The sequence below is a fragment of the Zingiber officinale genome, chromosome 6B (genome assembly GCF_018446385.1).
Source record: "Zingiber officinale cultivar Zhangliang chromosome 6B, Zo_v1.1, whole genome shotgun sequence".
In the NCBI taxonomy this organism is placed as follows: domain Eukaryota; kingdom Viridiplantae; phylum Streptophyta; class Magnoliopsida; order Zingiberales; family Zingiberaceae; genus Zingiber; species Zingiber officinale.
In genome coordinates, this window is record NC_055996.1 from 129,019,856 (window position 1) to 129,039,231 (window position 19,376).

General features: G+C 37.7%; 2 protein-coding genes across 3 annotated transcripts; both read left to right on the top strand.

The window, feature by feature from the left end:
- The first annotated feature begins 1,281 nt into the window (after window positions 1-1,281).
- On the top strand, window positions 1,282-4,412 carry LOC121989488 (UDP-glucuronic acid decarboxylase 2-like). Its single transcript, XM_042543573.1, has 6 exons — window positions 1,282-1,988; window positions 2,379-2,526; window positions 2,697-2,776; window positions 2,884-2,967; window positions 3,052-3,126; window positions 3,712-4,412. The coding sequence occupies exons 1-6, from the start codon at window positions 1,359-1,361 to the stop codon at window positions 4,054-4,056; spliced, it is 1,362 nt and encodes a 453-aa protein (XP_042399507.1). The 5' UTR covers window positions 1,282-1,358; the 3' UTR covers window positions 4,057-4,412.
- A 1,971-nt stretch (window positions 4,413-6,383) lies between these two features.
- LOC121989487 lies at window positions 6,384-19,067 on the top strand. 2 transcript variants are annotated; one of them, XM_042543572.1, is made up of 12 exons: window positions 6,384-6,655; window positions 6,741-6,803; window positions 8,305-8,446; window positions 8,529-8,825; window positions 8,932-9,085; window positions 9,160-10,131; window positions 10,238-10,476; window positions 10,554-10,627; window positions 12,873-12,981; window positions 18,615-18,643; window positions 18,723-18,811; window positions 18,890-19,067. In XM_042543572.1, the coding sequence occupies exons 2-11, from the start codon at window positions 6,751-6,753 to the stop codon at window positions 18,787-18,789; spliced, it is 2,136 nt and encodes a 711-aa protein (XP_042399506.1). In that variant the 5' UTR covers window positions 6,384-6,655; window positions 6,741-6,750; the 3' UTR covers window positions 18,790-18,811; window positions 18,890-19,067. The 2 variants fall into 2 exon arrangements, with proteins under 2 accessions (XP_042399506.1, XP_042399505.1); XM_042543571.1 differs by having other exon boundaries at window positions 18,723-19,067.
- The last annotated feature ends 309 nt before the right edge of the window (window positions 19,068-19,376 follow it).

The window sequence follows — 19,376 nt, forward strand, 5'->3', positions numbered from 1 at the left end:
AATCCTGTTATGAGTTAATTTACGTTCTTAGTCTTGTAACTTGTAATATTTTTCAATTTCAATCCTTTTTCTTTTAAAATTAAAATTTTTCAACGGAAAATGTCTAGTTTGTGGTTGAAATATAAAAAACACATGGGTCATAAAAAATCAAAATCCCTAAATTCAATTTACAACTCATCATTTTCCGTTGAAAATTTTCAATTTTAGAAGAAAAAAGACTGAAAATGAAAAATATTACAAGTTAAAGGATTAAAAATGTAAATTGACTAACAGGACTAAAATTGGAAAAAAAAAAATATAAATTACAGGACTAAAAATATAATTTTCTCTAAATTTTAAAGTATAACTTAGGTATATTTTGAAATTGATTTTTAAATATTAAAAAAATTATTTTTTAAAAAAATGGAATTTTATTTATTTTATTGTTGTATGCTCTTAAATACTTCTGTCTTAAATAAATACATAATTAAATGTTGTTTGAAAAAAATATGTAATTTAACACTTGTCGATATTGATTTTGTCAATAAGTTTTGACAATTTCCACACATTGGCAATGAACCGGTATGAGATTTTTTGGATTGTAGAAATGTGAAGACATGAATTTGCCTAACTCGATTGAGAAAGGTTTGACTTGATTAACTAACCGGTTTAAATTGTGAAGATAGTTCAAAGTTTTAAAATTATGAAAATATTAAGTATTTTAATAATTCGTGTCATGTTGGATCGATCGTATCATAAATGGCTCGTATCAAGGTTTGACTAAGTGATTAGGTCCGTGCCGTCATGACAAATAGGTGGAGAGCCATTAGAGAGTTTAGACGACTTTTGTGAAGAACTAATTATATAATTTATTATTGGCAATGGATAGAAGATAATTATATAATTTATATTATAGTAATCATATTATAGGGAATATAGAAGCAATATGTGAAATAATTAAAAAAAAATATATTTTTTTTAAGGAGAATTAAACTCTCTAAAAATATAACACATAAAAAAGTTACCAAAATTTTAAATTTAATCATATTGTTAATAACTTGCAATTTAAATTTTAAGGACAAATTGATTTATTATTACTATTATTATTAATATTAATGAACGTTTTCTACGGTCAATTTTGATCGCCTCAATCACCACCGTCAATTAGCTGTGACGCACACCCTCGCGTTTCTAAGTCATTTCCATGGAGCGGTGCATCGCGTGAGACAGGAGCCATGTATAGGCAGGATACTGGAAATTACTAGATTACCCCTCCGTCTTCCTCTACATAAACCCATCCCTTCCCCTGCTTCTCCCTCGTCCTTGCCTGCGTCTCCCCCTTCGCCATCCTCCTCTTCCTCTTCATAGATCGCGTCTCCATGGCCTCGGAGCTTGTCTACCGCGGCCACGATGCGCAGCCGCTGGACGACGGCGATCGCTACACCCCCAAGCCGGAGAAGCGCCTCGTATGGCTTTCCCGCACGGTTCGTTACTTCCTACGCGAGCAGCGCCCCCTTTTCGTTCTGTTGGGTATGGCCCTCGCCGCGCTCTTCTTTGCCTTCTTCCCCCGCGGCCCCCCCTCCGGCGCTCTCCACTTGGCGACCGCCGATCCGAAAGGATGGAGACCAACGGAGCCCCGACATCTGGCGTCGTATGGTGGGCACAGCTACCACCGGTTCGCGATGGATACTGTGGGGAGGGGGTTCGTTGGGGGGAAAGTTCCGCTGGGGCTGAAGCGGAAGGGGTTGCGCATCGTGGTGACCGGCGGGGCGGGGTTCGTCGGGAGCCACCTTGTGGACCGGTTGATCGCGCGGGGGGACAGCGTGATCGTGGTGGACAACTTCTTCACGGGGAGGAAGGAGAACATTATGCACCATTTTGGGAACCCCAACTTCGAACTCATCCGCCATGATGTCGTCGAGCCGATCCTCCTCGAGGTGGACCAAATCTACCACCTCGCCTGCCCCGCATCTCCCGTGCACTACAAGTTCAACCCCGTCAAGACGATCATATCCTTTTGTTTTTTTCTCGCCTCTGATCACTTTCTCTGACTAGTCCATTGATTAGGTTATCTTACGATTCTGATCTTTTGTCTTCTTTGAAAAAAAAAAGTGAATCTTAAATCTCGTTCCGAACTAGTTTTCAATCGAATTGCTTGTATTCAAACCTTCCTTAGTTTTCCATCACTGTTTTTTCGTCGTCAGTTCTGACAAGTGGATTTTTGAATTTTTCTAACTTCTCATGGATGAACTATTGTTTCTAGGTTTTCACGAGCAAAATAAATTCTTCTTAGGCTTCATTTGTTCCCAGGTTGCTTGGATGATACTTCTTCGGCATTTATTAAATTTTGCCGGATTTTTAGCTGTCAAATGCGTTCCTTAACCCTTTTATTCTTTCACAAGACAAACGTGGTAGGGACCTTGAACATGCTTGGTCTGGCCAAAAGAGTAGGTGCTAGGTTCCTCCTCACCAGCACCAGCGAGGTCTACGGGGACCCCTTGCAGCACCCTCAAGTAGAGACCTACTGGGGCAATGTGAATCCCATCGGTATGCTTTGCCCTCTCCTTTAACATATCAAAACTGCTCAAAACATTTTGGAATTCTGCTATACAAACTGTTGAAAAAAAAAGAACATTTTGCTGGTTGGGTTTGAAATTGCAATCAGGTACTTAGTTTAAGTCATCGAGCAATATAGATATTATATGTGTTCTTCGCAGGTGTTAGAAGCTGCTATGATGAGGGCAAGCGAACCGCTGAGACATTGACCATGGACTACCACCGTGGTGCTCAAGTCGAGGTCTCCAAGCTCTACTTGATCTACTCAAACACCATGTTACATAGCATACTCAGGATTCAACTATTTTTTCTTTGCTTGTTTTGATAAATCTCGTGTCTCTTCTGCAGGTGAGAATTGCTCGGATCTTTAACACCTATGGCCCTAGGATGTGCATAGATGATGGTCGAGTCGTCAGCAACTTTGTGGCTCAGGTTTGCTACTTAAATTCTGTTGAGGTATTCGTCCACTGAACGATATCAACGGTTTATTGATGGAAGCTTGGTGCGTTGATTTAGGCCCTGAGGAAGGAGCCATTGACGGTTTATGGCGATGGGAAGCAAACTAGGAGTTTCCAATACGTATCTGATTTGGTAGGCCATCAACTTCACCCTGTTCTTGAAATGTCTTACCTTTGTCAATTTGCTATACGACTTCTTGCAAGGCCAACTCATGTCCAGTTAGTACTTTGCTTAATGGATTTTCCTTTCTACTTGTATAACGTGGAAATTTCACATTTTGAATTTAATTATATTATCACTAAGATGAGTTACTCATTCAATAATGCCCTAGATGGAAGACTAGGTCAAGGGCTCAACCACTCTAATATGTTCAATTAATTGAAAACCGTGCTAAAAATAACTCGAGAAACTCAAAATCAGGACCACAAGTTAGTCGACTAGGTTTGAACTATTCTTTAGTCTTCTCAACTTTATCGAAATCTTTGAATGACTCTAGGGTTCCAAGACAACTTTATCAGCCCCTTCGTTGGCATTTCTCCTTTGTCAGAGAACCAAGAAGGGGAAAAAAGAACTATCTTCTTTTAAATTACAGCCAGTTTAGCTTTCAAATTTAGCAATTATGCATACGAGTTGTGTTAGGTCAAATTTCGGAATTGCTTTTTGATTCATTGTCTTGATCTTTACTAAACAAAGTTAAAATTGTGTAACATCCAACAGGTGGAGGGTCTGATGAGGTTGATGGAAGGAGAGCACATCGGCCCCTTCAACTTGGGCAACCCCGGCGAATTCACCATGCTTGAGCTGGCAAATGTCGTGCAGGAAACCATTGATTCCAATGCAAAGATTGAATTCCGCCCCAACACAGAGGATGACCCCCACAAGCGCAAGCCAGATATCACCCGTGCCAAGGAAATGCTCGGGTGGGAGCCCAAGATCTCCCTCCGACAGGGTCTCCCTCTCATGGTCACTGACTTCCAAAAACGCATCTTTGGCGACCAATCGGTTACCGCTGCCACCACTGGCGCCGGCACTGGCACCGGCACCAGTGTTGGATCCACTTAAGTTGGCATTGCTCGTGTTAGCTATTGATTATCAATATTTGATCAATCTGTTTCGTCCAAGAGAAAGATCACAGGAACCTCAATTTGGAGTTAAAAATGAGCACATTGAACAGTGAGATCTCCTTCATATTAAGTATTCGTTTATTTGTAGCATTATAACTGCTGCTGAAGGGATGCAGTAGCTGCATTGAAGTGGGATTGCAGTGTAATTTTGTTCTCTCTTGTTATAGTTTCTCAATTATTTTGGATCATAAAGTTCAGAACAATCGGTTTCAATGAATTTACAGTTTGTAAACTTCTAATGTCTGTTTAAAAGATACAATAAGATAATGCATAGATCGTTCTTTCATTGTGTAACATTTGGTTTGTCAAAAATCAGGAGAAGACACTTTCCTTCCATCTCCCAAAATATCAAGTATTTCTTCTTTGTTGTCTGACACCCCTTCTGCCTATGAGCCCCAACGGCCGGCTATGAGCTTGCCGTCTGCTCGTTTGCCTAACGATCGATCGCAAGTTAAACCGCCGACGACTAGAGAGTTCGGTTAAAGCATTTTTCAGCAAGACGCATGAATACCAAATAATGCACGACTATCATCAAGGTTCAACAATTATATTACATAAATAAAAAGGAAATGAAAGTTGAACAGATATAGTTTAAAATTAAGGTGATGTTTGATTTTCTCAATCGGAATGGGAATGAGTATCATAGTATAGTATTATGGAATGTGAATGAAAATGAATATCATAGTATAGTATTGTGGAATGAGAATGAGTATGAGCTTAAATATCATTTTTAAAAATAATATTTGGTTAGTTGAATATTTTCAATCGGAATAAATCTAAATTTCCTTTTTATCTTAGAGGAAAATAAGAGAAAAAATTAGATGAAAGAAAAAATTAAATGTAAGAGAAACATATGATGAGAGAATCATGAATAAGAAAGTATGATGAGAAAAAATGAGGAGAGAGAGAGCGTGATACGAGAGATTGAGAAGAGAAAAAAAGTATAATAAGAGAGAAAGTAAGCTTAGAGAAAAAAAGTTATAGGAAAAAATGAAGAGAGAGAAAGTGTTATGACAAAAAATGAGAGATTGAGGAGAGAAAATATGATGAGAAAATGTAATAAAAGAGAAAGTGTGATGGAAAAAAATAAAGAGAGGACAAATGTGATAAGAGAAAATGAAAAGAGAGAAAGTATGATAAGATAGATTAAGGAGAGAGAAAATGTAGAGAGAGAGTATGATAAAATAGATTAAGGAGAGAGAAAGCACGATGAAAAAATGAGGAGAAAATAATGAAAGAGAGTATGTGATGAAAAAATGAGGAGAGAGAGAGCGTGATAGGAGAGATTGAGAAGATAAAAAAAATATAATAAGAGAGAAAGTGTGCTTAGAGAAAAAAAGTTATGGGAAAAAAATGAAGAGAGAGAAAGTGTGATGACAAAAAATGAGAGATTGAAGAGAGAAAGTATGATGAGAAAATGTAATAAAAGAGAAAGTGTGATGGAAAAAAATAAAGAGAGGACAAATGTGATAAGAGAAAATGAAGAGAGAGAGTACGATGGAAGAAAATGAAGAGAGAGAAAATATAAATGAGATAAAATGTAGAGAGAGTATGATAAGATAGATTAAGGAGAGAGAAATCATGATGAGAAAACGATGAAAGAGAGTATGTGATGAGGAAGAATACAGAGAGAAAATGATAAAAATGTGTGATGAGAGAGGATGAGAGAGAAAATGTGATAAAAGAGAATAAGGAGAGAGAGTGAAATAAAAAAAATAATTAAACAAATATACTAAGGATATTTTTGTCTAAAATTTAATTTTCATTCTCATTCCATCAAAATTCAAGGAAAGAGATGAATATCATTTATATTCAAAATTTTAAATTTCATTTTAAAATCTTAATTATATTTTCATCAACCAAATATAAAATTTAAGAATGAATCTATTTTTTTTCTCAAACTTCTATATCAACCCTCAATCAACCAAATATAAAATTTTGATTCTATTCCTATCCATCAAATCGAACATTACTTTATTTATCTGAAATAATAAAAAATTAGTTTAAAAAATTTACTTATTAAAACTCTAGGAAGTAAGGGAAAGATCAAAAATTGATGAGCCTCCCGTCTGGGTGGCAGCGTATCTGGTCACTGTGACTCCGTTTTCGGTTACGTTACCTCCTCTGCTTGTTTGTGTCTCGACTGGTTTCTTCCTCTGGAAACTGGACTGGCATCGGCGCGTCAGTCGTTGGCGGAGGACCATATCCAATAGCAGAGACCGACAAGTGGCTGTAAATAACGGCGTCAACGTGAGGTGGCGTGTGCGTGATGAGAACATGTGGCGTGGTCGAGAGGCATCTGGATCGCACCTCTCTTGCAAGCAAAGCGACGAAGCCTGGTGATTCGCCCGACCAAGGCAACCCTTCCTCTGGATCTTTTTCTCCCGGCTTCCTTTTTCGCGTCTCGATCTCCATACTTGTTTGTCTCTTTCATTCCCAATTCCTTCGGACAGCGGGATTAAAGGGCTGTAATGAAGCTTGGCGGAACCGGAAACTACAAGCAATGGAGATGTTTTGAGTCGATTGGTGGTTTTGCGGTACTTTTTTTTTCTGATTGTTTGTTTTGGGTGGATGAATTTTGGTTTTGGAGCAGTTTTTGTAACGAAAAAGATCATCTTGCAGAGGAACTGCGATGGGGAAATGGGAGGATCGTAGATTTTTCCCGCTAACGAGCTTGCAGATCGGGTAAGTTAGAACAAGTTCCGTCTGATTTTTTTTTTTAAAAAAATTTCTGTTGTGCTATCCCGGCGTTTTCGTTTCCGTGTGTCCGTGTGATTGAGAGTGGGTTTTTGTTGCGATCTCTTCGCATTCCATTTGATTTATGTGACCGTTCTCCATTATGAAATCGCGAGAAAAGAAATCAATAGTTTTTACATCTGCAACAAGGAGGCCCCTTCTGAAATTGAATTCATCTTATATTCTTTCTTCTGACGTCTAGTAGAAGATATAGTGTGAAAGACATTGCTACAAATAGGAGGCATGTTTCAGCTTTATTTTGGCTGTTCAATTGGCCGTAATATTCAACTTTAGTTGGTCAGATACTTGGCTAAATCTTGCTCTAGTGTCACAGTTTGGGCAGCTTTCTTTTGGTTGGAAAGAGAGTTTGGTAGTTCTTTTAACAAGGAAAAATCTTGAAAATTAATCAGTGATGTTACTCATCATTCTGAAAGGAATAAGCATACGACTTTGTTTTGAAACATGACAATAAGAAATCAAGAGAATTCCTAAACCAAAAGCAAATATCATAATTATGGGAAAATACAATACCTAAAAGGTTACTTTTTGACAATAAGAAATAGAGAGAATCCCTATACTAAAGGCAATCTCGTAATTATGCGAAAATCCAATAACTAATGCATAACTTCAACTAAGTAACTAACAACTTCTAAAAGCAACGACCAATTACAATCCCTTTCTTTAATCATGGAATTTGGGCTGATCCTCCAAGGGGTTTTCTGTCGATCTTAAAATAGTCAACTTAGTCTGGTGAATATACTGCTAGCATTCCCAATTGGTTGATGGTGATAAAAATCCATCATTTAGATGCTGTAGTTGCACATCAACCTCTTGAGTGTTGTAGGAATATAAGTAAGATATATCAGTCCTTTATTCTCCTCACTTATAAAGCCTATTTTTTTGTCACAGTTTTGTCTGTACAGCTAATTGTTTTTGTTGGTTGGCTGTTGCTTCTATGCTTCTGGTGTTCTTCCAATGCGATCTTAGGATTAAGCTTAATTGTGGATGACATTGCAGCATATGCTTATCTATAGTTTCGTTATGTTAAGCTGCTCTTCATCATCACTATTCTGTATCTGTGATCTTTGTTTTATAGGAAATGAAGGCTGAGTGGCTGATGATATATGTGTATCTGTTACCTTTGTGTTGATGTTTTTTATTCAATTTTCTTGTGTCTAGGAGAAATGATTTAACATATCCACGTCAATGCAAGAAAACCAACTACACTGTCGCCGACTAATTTTTTTTAGTGATGCACTATACTGATGAGCTTTTAGTTTTGCATCTGTCTATTAATTCCCATTTACTTTTGCTTAGAGTGTGGATCTGAATTCTAAATTCCAGCTAGCATTATGACAGTTTTGCCACCTATTTCTGCCTACCGTGCATCTAACTTCTGTTATAGAAGTTGTCTTATCAAACAAACTCTGTCTCTGGGTTTCTTTTGCAGGGATCTTCAGTCCTATCTATCTCATTTGACTCTTTTTTTGGCTATAAGAAGTGAGAAATTCTATATCCTTGTCGATAATCGTCCATGGGTGATCCACCAGGACTCACGAGCTACTCACTTGTGGCAGTTAATGGTTACCAAGGTAAAGGTGAAAAGAGTTCAAATTCACTGTATAAGGATGAGAGTACCCCTTGTATTTTCTGGTTACATTTTACAATGTTCAGTCTAGGCTATCTCCTTTTGCAAACACAAGATCTGCTAGAGTCACAGGAAGTGATATTGGGAAGATTTTAAGATTTACCAAAAGCTCTAGGTCTGTTTCCTTCAGAAGAAACAGATTACGTAATTGGTTCTCCTTGATTGATGCTGCTCGCAATTATAAGAAAAATTTGCACCATGTCAAGAAGCTGAAAGACTCTTTCCTTTTGAGTAATGATTTGCATTGTCCATTGTATGGATGCATTGTTTTTGAAGTAGAATGGAAGTATGTGCGTGGCATCAACTACATCAATGAACTGCAGGTATCTTCTTATGTCTCAGTTTCATTTGTAGGATTATATAGTGTTCAATTGTTTTTTCTATCTGTTCTAATTTAGATTTTCCCCAATTGTTTGACTGCCTATGTAGACTGATACATCCTTAGCATTGGAAGTTAAATTGATGAAAAGGTGGGAATTTGATAGTATTGAACAGGCTTCTAGCTGCATTTATCTATGGTTTACAGGTATATGCAATGAGTGCTATCTCCTGCAAGATTATCTAGAAAGTATCTCCAGCAAAGGTAAAACACACTTGAGCTTTCATGCACATCCAAGAAATTCCTTTTTCTGGATAACACATTGTCATCTTTTGCAGATGTGTTTTACGATGCTCAGGAAGATATTTCATCCTCTTGTGAGGCCAGTGAAAAGTTGTTCACTGCTGTTGAGTCTCACGAGGAAAAACATTGTTGCATGCATTCCAACTCTTCGTGTTCTCCTAGAAGAATGGAAGATTTAGATTCACCTTTCACACCACCTGCTTCTGGCCCTTACAAACGAAGAAAGATAATAAAATCAAGCATGTTCATTGATGTGGATGGACTTTCTGAGGAAGCATACAGTGAAGTTGTTAGATCCCCATCAAATTCAGTATCCTCACCTTCTTTGAGTGGTAGTGAAAGTGATGATGGGTGTTTGGTTTATGAGGCTACCACATACAAGGATGTACTCCTTTTATTCAGATTTGACGATCATGATCTCCCATTTAAGCTCAAGGAAATAATTATGTCTGACCTGAGGCTACTTACATTATTGGAGTATGGACTTCCTTCTTGGGTCATTTTTCTTCAATCCTACCCAGTCTTTTGTCAAATATATCGTCCATGGATGTGCCCTTTAGCCAGGGCTTTTTACATTTTGATATCTATAATCACTGTGCTCATAGGATTCTATGACCTTTATAAGAATGTTCCTATACTGAAGGCAACTGCTGCAAGCTTATTTGGTCCCTTCTTTAACTGGATAGAATCATGGGAAATGGTTTCAAGAATCAGATACCTGGGAACTATGCTTTTTCTTCATAACTTTGAGAAAGCTTTGATGTGGTTCCTAATGGTTGCACGTGCTACAAAGCCATTGTTTTCAGTGTTGACGAAGCCAATTGCTGGTCCTATCATGGAACTTTTTGAATTGATTTGTCCTATATGGAATGCATGCTTTTCTACTTTGGAGAGCCTCATCTGGGTTATTTGGAATGCGCTATCATCTTCATGCAACGTGGTTTCAAGTATATTGGAAATTATCATTTGGCCTTTCTGGTTTGCCTTTTCAACTTTATGGAGTGTAGGTGGGATATCAGCTAGTTGTAGTTTTTTTCTATGTTTGTCTTGTGGTGCGTTCATCTTTCCTCAATGTCTCACCTTTTTACTTCTACTATCTTTTTGTAATCACAGTGGCATATGTAATATACCCAGTTGTTTGGCTGCTTTTGGAGATAGTCAGTGCTCCTGTTCGTTTGATTGCTGCATTGACTAGTTTCCTTGGAATGTTCTTCATCAATGTCTATTATCTACTGCAAGGAACCTGGTCAGCTATTGGGGCTTTGTTTCAGATTGCATCTCCATCTGAAGCAACAGCAGTTGCCTATGAAGTTACGATTTGGCGGTCACTTTGGAATGATTTATTTTCCAAGGTAATGTACTAATGTTGTTCGGTGATACACAAGTGAGCATCCTTTTGATTCCTAAGTTATGTTTTTGTTCTTCTCAGGTATTCCGTGCAATTCGAAGCATTTTTTATGGTTTTGTTGCATTTTTCACAGCATGCAATAGGCATAGGTTAAGGTATGTTATCTATTACGCTATTTTTTATTAAATAAATCAAATGGCAGAAAATAGCTCAATTGATTCAGATATATGGTTCTTTTTTTGTCATTCAACACCATGCTTTCTAGTTGTTTAAATTTGTCTAGCAATATCCTTAAATGTGGTTTAGATGGATTATCTTTGTATCATCTCACAATTAAATGATTCTCTCATTTTAAGTTGTCTATAATAACAAGCTGTGAGTCAAACTATTCTGAGTCCACATGGATCTAATTGAGTCCTAATGCAGAAATTTTAACAATGTAGCTCCTATATTATTATTCTTATACAGTTGATGCCTTTGAGTTAATTATATCTTGTCCCTTAACAATTTACAGAATTATAACAGTGTAAATTAACTTAGGTAAATATACCCACTCACTCAATTGTTAAGGTCCTTCCTGACAGCGTAAGGTTTGGGAGCAAATCCCACCTTCAGTATGATGTGCCATTAGCATGATGTGGCCCATTTGCTTTCAATCAATATCATCAGTCTAAACTTGACTGTTTGGTTTACTCAGGCTCATTGAATGTATATCGTCTTCTCCTCAAAATCTCTAATTTTGTTCAGCTACAAAATTTAAGATCAATTTCCATTCAGACCTGGTCACTTTTTGTAGCAAAACAATTAAATCTTGCGCTCAAATTGGACTTGCAGTCAATATTCTTAGTGTGTCCAAAAAAACACTACTAAATTCTAATATATTGCTATTTTTTGGCACATACTAGTTATTAATGAGCTTATTTAAAACTGCATATGAGTCTATGCACAATCCTAGAATTATTTAAGAGCTAATGTATAGAGTTTTCGCTAATGAGTCAGTGTACAAGTTACATCAAATCTGTCGCTCTCAGCAAGCTTTCATTGTTTGTTCATGAAGGCAGAATGAGGTTGTTTACAAACTAGTTTTGTTTGTAAATTCCCAGATTTTTTTTATTAAACCCAATTTGAAGATTGAGTTTGGCTTGTAATGTACTGAGTTGAGCTGGAATGAGCTTATCCCAGAGAAGAAAGCTCTGAGCTATTCATAAGAAACTCTCAAGGATTTTAAAATTGTTGCAGTGCGTATTCAGTATCACATATCTCATGTCTTGTTCCAGTATTAGCTGGATTATTGCATAACAGACATGGAAAGAATTTTCTATTAGAATCTTTCTTGGAAAGGATTTTTCACACTTTTTTTATTTTAAATGGATGCTAGTTCTTGTAGTCTCTATTCTTACTATGTGGTACCTTGGCATTAGGAATGACGAGTGATTGCTTGGCTTAATTTAGTATTATATAAAAACAATAACTAAATTCCAAGTTCTATATTTTCTTTGTATGAGATATTATTCTTACTATATTGTTGTATTCTTCTGCACTAATCCTGAAGGGGATATTGAGTTTTAGGGATCTGGGATCTATTATTTAATAAGGGATATCGATGGAGACATCATCAATCAGAAAAAACAAATGAATGCTTGAAAAAAAAGAGGCTTCTAAAGATTTATCTGATCATTTTGTCCTCCAAGGGTTAAAAACAAATTATAGCAGTGTGGTACCATCTATCATACTTCATGGATTATTGTTGGGTTGTTAGAAACAACATTTAGAAAAGCTAATGTCTCTAGTTGAAATAAAAACGGTAAGATGAATGTGTGGAGTTACTAAACACGATACAATAAAAATATTTATATTCAAAAACAATTAGCTGTATTAAATGAGAAGATGAGAGAAATAAATTCTGGACATGTTCAAAGACAATGTAGTTTTTAAAAATCTTTAATTAACTTGAATATTACCTTGGATATTGATTCGTATACAGGTCAAGAGAGGAATAAGATTTATGTCATCAACCATAAATAATTAGGAAGACATGACTTGACGATGATGATGGTTACACAGTTTGATGATTGATGATATAATGCTAATATGAAAAACATAACTACTTGACCTTGCTGAAGTATAATATGGAGGCATCATTCATCCTTGGAACAATATTATTTTCTTGGCGACCAATATTTTTTTCCATATAACAAATATTAATATTTGTTATCTGGGAAAGGAAATTATCAGAAAGATTATTCTCTTTTTAGTGTTATCTATAATTCTGTCTACCTTTAAAATTTTCCTTCAGAGATTGCTTCCATTTCCAAGTTTGTAGCTATTGTTTTGCTCTTATAGATTACAACATTATTATTATTATTATTATTATTTTTATTTCATCTTTCTATTTTATAGCATCTACAATCACATCTTGGTGCTTCTCCGTCGCTTCTCTCATGTCATCCACCCTTGGAGACTTTCCAAGTCTGACCGTGGAAGGCAGAAAGAAAGAAATCAAAGCCCTGTAAGTTTCTTGAAATACCTTTCTCATAAATTCGTGGATGATCAAGATTCCTCAAGGGAGAAGGGAGCACACTTTAATAGCATGTTGAGGGAAAAGTAGGATTTCTCAAGAAATCCTAAGATAGCCTTCTCTACCTTTTTATATATTATTGATGAATAGGAAATATTACACACTTGACCCTTAGACATTTATTCATAATTCCCTGACAGTGTTCATCCAACTGATAATATTAATCTACTGATACATGTTCATCCAACTGATACTGAAATCAGACGTTGAGGTGCAATGTACTAGGTATGTGCTCTTCCCCAAGCATCAATATGGGTTGAGCTTCCAGATTCACAATAGAATGCAAATCTGCTCTAGCAACCAACGAATGGCTTCTTGTTTTTATAGTTTCACTGGAGTATCTAATTATTTTACCAGTGAAACTAGGTTGTGAGAGTTCAAATTTTTCCTCACAAATGTCCTTCCTGTCCTACTTTAGGAGTTGAAAAGTTCCTTTTAATATAACTGATTTCTATGCTGTATTGTGATTATTTCAATCTACTTAAGACAATTGAACTTCTACTTGTTGAACCAGAGGAAGAGGAACTAATAAGCCACTGCACATAATGTTTCACATGTTGCTTTTTGTTAAAGCTAGTTTAGCAAAAAAACTCTTTCTTATTCCAGAAAGGTTACTCATATTCACTACAAAGGAAACCTATTTATACACAGTGGAGATTAACAGCTAGTTGAATATAAAATATTATATCTAAACGATATTAGATTGTGTCCCTTCGATTACTGCAAGCGGAGTTAATACTATGAATCTTGTATTTTGTCATGCCCCCTCAAGAGGAGAATGGATGTTAATCATACTCATCTTGACCATAATCCATTCATGTTGGTTGGCATCTAAACCTTTTGTGAGAATGTCCGCCAATTGACATTGAGAGCTAACATATAAAACTTGGATTTTCTGACGTTCAACTTGTTCACGCACAAAATGCCAATCTATGTCGAAGTGTTTTGTCCGTTCATGCTGTATTGGATTGACGGCTATTTGAATGGCGGACTTATTATCCCATAGTAGTGGGACATGAGCATTATGTGGGATATGGAAGGATCGTAGTAGATTGAGAATCCAAAGAACTTCGCATGTCGCTGTGGACATGGCTCGATATTCAGCCTCAGTTGAGCTCCTGGCCACAGAATTTTGCTTCTTTGCTTTCCAGCTAATAATACTATTGCCCAGAAACACACAGTATCCCGAAACAGAACGTCGAGTATCTTGACACTTTGCCCAGTCACTGTCACTATAGACCTTTAACGTGCGAGGTGAGGTGCTAGAGTAGAAAACGCCACACCCAGGGGATCCCTTTAAGTACCGTAATACTCGGAGTGCTGCTTTAAAATGCTCGATGGTAGGTTGACTCATGTACTGAGACAGAACCTGCACGGTATAACACAAATCAGGACGGGTAAATGTTAAATAGATGAGCTTACCTACTAATTTCCGATATATGGTAGGATCAATCTTCTCTGAATCTGAATGATGAAGATGATCATTGCTCTGGAGTGGTGTCCGAAACGGTTTTGCACCCAGCAAACCATACTCATGAAGAAGGTCTAATGTATACTTCCGTTGGCATAGGATAATCCCTTTCTTTGATCGGGCTATCTCTAGATCAAGGAAGTAGTGAGGGACACCTAGGTCTTTGAGCTTGAATTCTCCTTTAAGATATCCAACTAGGTGTTCTAGCGCTGTTTCAGAAGTACTGCCGAGCATAATGTCGTCGACGTATACTAAAAGAGCAATGAATAGATCACCGTTAGTATATGTGAAAAGGGAATGGTCAGCAGAGCTCTTCTGGAAGCCATATCGAAAAAGGATCTCTGAGAATTTTGTGTTCCATTGTCGAGAGGCTTGCTTGAGGCCGTATAATGCCTTGGTGAGTTGGCAAGCCGGTTTCTCCTGACTAGAGTGCGGGACTGTAGATGGATAGCCAGGTGGTAAATCCATAAAAATGGTCTCGATAAGCTCTCCATTGAGGAAGGCATTATTGACGTCAAGTTGCCGGAGAAACCATGACTGTGACGCAGCAAGTGCAAAAAATAGTCGAACTGTAGTATGCTTGATTACGGGGCTGAAAGTTTCTTTGTAATCGAAGTGCTTGATTTGGCTATAGCCCTTAGCAACGAGGCGTGCCTTATGTCGCTCTATAGTTCCATCGGCATTCATTTTACCTTAAAGATCCACTTGCAGCCAATCGTGTGTATTGATTTTGGCACCGAAACTACTTTCCAAGTTTGGTTGGCGTCGAGCGTAGCTAACTCAGCTTCCATTGCTGATATCCATTCAGCATGTTGTGTTGCTTCCTCATATGATTGTGGCTCCATAGTTGTGGAAAGAACAGAGGTAAAAGCTGCATAGGAAGGGCTTAATCGGATGGAGCTCAGGTATCTTTGAATGGGATAAGCCATGCTATGATTAGCTTGTGGATCAGATATATCGTGTTGATAGATGCTCAGATACTTGGGTACTTGCCGAATCCGCTGAGATCGAGGTCTAAGGTCTATGACATCTTCTGTTATTGTCTCAGGAGTAAGTTCTTGGTTATCATGACTCTTAGTTGTTGCAGATTGCTCTTCAGTCTGCTCACTGTCCATAGCTTGAGAGGGAATTTCTGGTTGGGCTGGACTTGTCATGGTAGTTTCAGGCTTATCAATTGCAGGTAGAAATTCCTTAATGGACTCATTGGGGTTGTTGATTTCTGGAAGCCCCCTTTCAGGAGGCGGGGCATTTAGACGAGAAATGTAGTCTGAAGCAAAGGGAAAAACATCTTCGTGAAAGACGACGTTTCGGGAGACAAAAATCTCTTCAGTTTCAAGATCATAGATAGTGTATCCTTTCATTCCGGCTGGATAGCCAATGAAGATGCAACGTCGGGCTCGTTCATCCAATTTCGTGCGATTGCGTTTCAGTGTTGAGGCGAAGCACAGACATCCAAAGACCCGCAAGTAGTCATATTTTGGCATTTTTCCAGTGAGCTTCTCATATGGGGTTACGAAATGGAGTCGCTGAACAGGTATACGATTGATTAGGTGTGTTGCTGTGAGTACGGCATAGCCCCAAAATTTCTTTGGTAGATTGGACTGAAATAAAAGTGCGCGAGCCATATTGAGAAGATGTTGGTGACGCCTTTCCACAACTCCATTCTGTTCTGGTGTCTCCACGCAAGATTTTTGATGCTCAATTCCTTGTTGGTCATAGTTAAAGAAGTTGAATTCCTTTGCTTGATCAGATCGAATGTTATGGAATTTAACAGGGACCATGTTGATAAAAGATTGCAGTATTTTTGGTGCTTCAGATTTTTGATGCATAAGGTATGTCCAAACGGCTCGTGAATGATCTTCTACGATGGTGAGGAAGAACCGCTGTCCTCCTATAGTAGGAGCGTGGCATGGACCCCATGTGTCTATATGAACTAGATCAAACAAAGGTCGTGCGTCGACATGTTCGGTAAAGGGTAACCTTTTTTGTTTTGCCTTGGGGCAAGTCAAACAAATATTATTTGGATAACTATGAATTTGTGGATAAAATTTAGAAATATAAGGAATAATGCGATGAGATGTGTGGCCTAATCGGAAATGCCATAAATCAAAGCAAACAGAATTAGGCATGAGAGTTTTAGATACATATTGTAAATTGAAAGCAAAATTTTTGATGAGTGGTTGCTGCAGAAGGTATAGACTATGTTTTTGCTCAGCCTTCCCAATCATCATTCTGGAAGTTAATTCCTGAAGGAAACAAGCATTAGGAAAGAAACGTGGTTGAATCAAGTTTCTAACAAGCAGTTTATGAACCGAAATCAGATTTACTGTAAAACTTGGTATATATAAAACATCGTTGAGTATTAAATTAGGACCAAGGGTAACTTGTCCAATGTGAGTCACAGGTGCTCCATTACCATCAGGAAATTGGACACGAGCTGTGACAGTTTTTGTAGAGGAAAATAAAGAAAAATTTGAGCACATATGTTCACTGGCTCCTGAGTCAACTATCCAAGTATCTTTTGGAATTAAATGTGCTTTGTGTGTATGTGATTCTAAGAAAGAAGAGTTACCAGCGAAGTTTTGTGTTTTCTCAGGATTGGGAATGGCTGACGTAGTCGTCGCAACTGTAGATGAGTTCTGCCCATTTTGCATTAGTTGCTTCAACTGCCCTCGTGATAATGAAAGAATCTCATCATCATTGCCACCAGAGGTAGTGCCTGCAGTTGCAATGACACTGTGAGCATAGGAAGGTTTTGAAGATTAAACTTTCCTTTTCCTTTCTTTTTATTGTAGTTAGGTGGAAGACCGACGAGGAGGTAGCATTGCTCAATGTTGTGATTTTTGCGATGGCAGTAGGTGCAGTATTTGGTAGGAGCACCATTATTGGGGTGAGAAGCTTCAGATTTGTGAGCAAGGAGGGCAGACGCTTCAACCGAAAGCGGCAATACTGGTTGTTTAAGCCTCTGTTCCTCCTGGTATGCCGAGTGATAAGCTTCATCTAGGGATGGAAGCGGTTTTTGATTCATCATTTGTGACCTGGTGATGTTGAACTCTGAGTTGAGAGCATTAAGAAACATGAATAGGTTATCTTTGTCTTTTTGCTCTCTGAACGGTTTGAAGCAAGAGTTATCACACTTTCCACAAGAACATTGGGGAACTGGTCGGAAGATGCTATATTCTTGGAGTAGCGCGTTGTATTTCACAAAAAGTTCATCTACGGACAGAGATCCTTGTGTGAGTGAGCCAAGTTCTCGTTGAAGATGAGCTACCCGAGTGTCATCTGGTTTTGTAAACCGTTGTTGCAGTGTTGTCCAAATTTCGTAAGCTGTGGCACTATCAGGGATGGATGCAGCAATATTTGGTTCAATGCACCGAAGCAACCAGGTGACGACCAGATTGTTGCATTTGTGCCATAATTTGTATTGAGGATCAGCATTTTCAGGTGCCGAAAGTTCACCAGTAATATAAGCTTCTTTGTCTCGAATAGAAAGTGCTCGCTGGACCTGTCGAGACCAGGTAGAATAATTAGTAGAGTTGAGCAGCTGGGTGGTAAGCTGTATTTCTCCGGTTTCAGTTGGCAGAATCCTATAGTGAAGAGGAATTGAGGAGGAAGATGATTCTGCATGAGAATCCCTGGTTATAGCTTTGAACAGCTCAAAGAGTTGTTCGGTTGTGATAGAAGCCCCAGCCATGCATGGGAGAAGAGGGACAGCAGATTAGAGAGAAGAAGGAAAAGAAATTCAAATCAGAGCCACTCTGCTCTGCTCTGATACCATGTTAAAGCTAGTTTAGCAAAAAAACTCTTTCTTATTCCAGAAAGGTTACTCATATTCACTACAAAGGAAACCTATTTATACACAGTGGAGATTAACAGCTAGTTGAATATAAAATATTATATCTAAACGATATTAGATTGTGTCCCTTCGATTACTGCACTAGCAGGTTCCGATGCAGGCGGAGTTAATACTATGAATCTTGTATTTTGTCACTTTTTGTATTTTTCTGTCATCTAAATATATTATGGAATTTGATTCTCAAATTTGTATCTATCAAGCATAATGCAACGCTAAACAATGTTTTATTCTATGCAGGTTCAAGAAAGTGATAGACCAATACCTAAGTGAGTACACAATGTTCTACTTTAACACAAGTCAATTACATTAAGCAAACTGACTAACAGACTGATATTTTAATGTCAGATCTGGCTCGCAAACACCGGAGAAACTACGAAGAAGGCACGCAAGGAGACTAACCTCCACATCATAGAACTTTGGATTGTACAGGAAATGTAAATTCCTTGATTCTTGTTTCTTTTTCTCTTGGAGAAGCTGGATACTGATCTCTTTCCCTTTTCTTTTGGGGTTAGGAGAGGGAGAGGAGCTGTAGGTATTCCGACTGGATAAAAGATCTAACTATAGGCTGTGTTAGGAACATTAGCGTAGAAGAAGAGTAAATTGACTTTGTTGCTGACTTCAAGTGCAAAACTATCAAAATCTGTCACCTCACTGACCAGAGAGGAAAATTAAATTATTGACTTTGGTTTATGCAGGAGCAGGCGTATTGGTTCATCTAAAAATAGACAGAGTACCAAAAGTAATTTAATGTTAAGCAAGTTTGAGCAATCTTATTATAACTATTATAGATTTCTTGAGCCTCTATTGGTACTTTTGAATTCAAAGGCCCAAAAAGAGGGATGCCCTACGATGCTCAAGCAAGGAGTAGGAGTTACGATAAAGGGTCTTCGACTAGGAAGAGACATAACATTTGAAAAAATAAATAATTTTAAAAGTATTTTAAGAAAGTGATCAACCCCTTTATATACAAAAAAAAAAAAAAAAAAAAAAGTTATAATA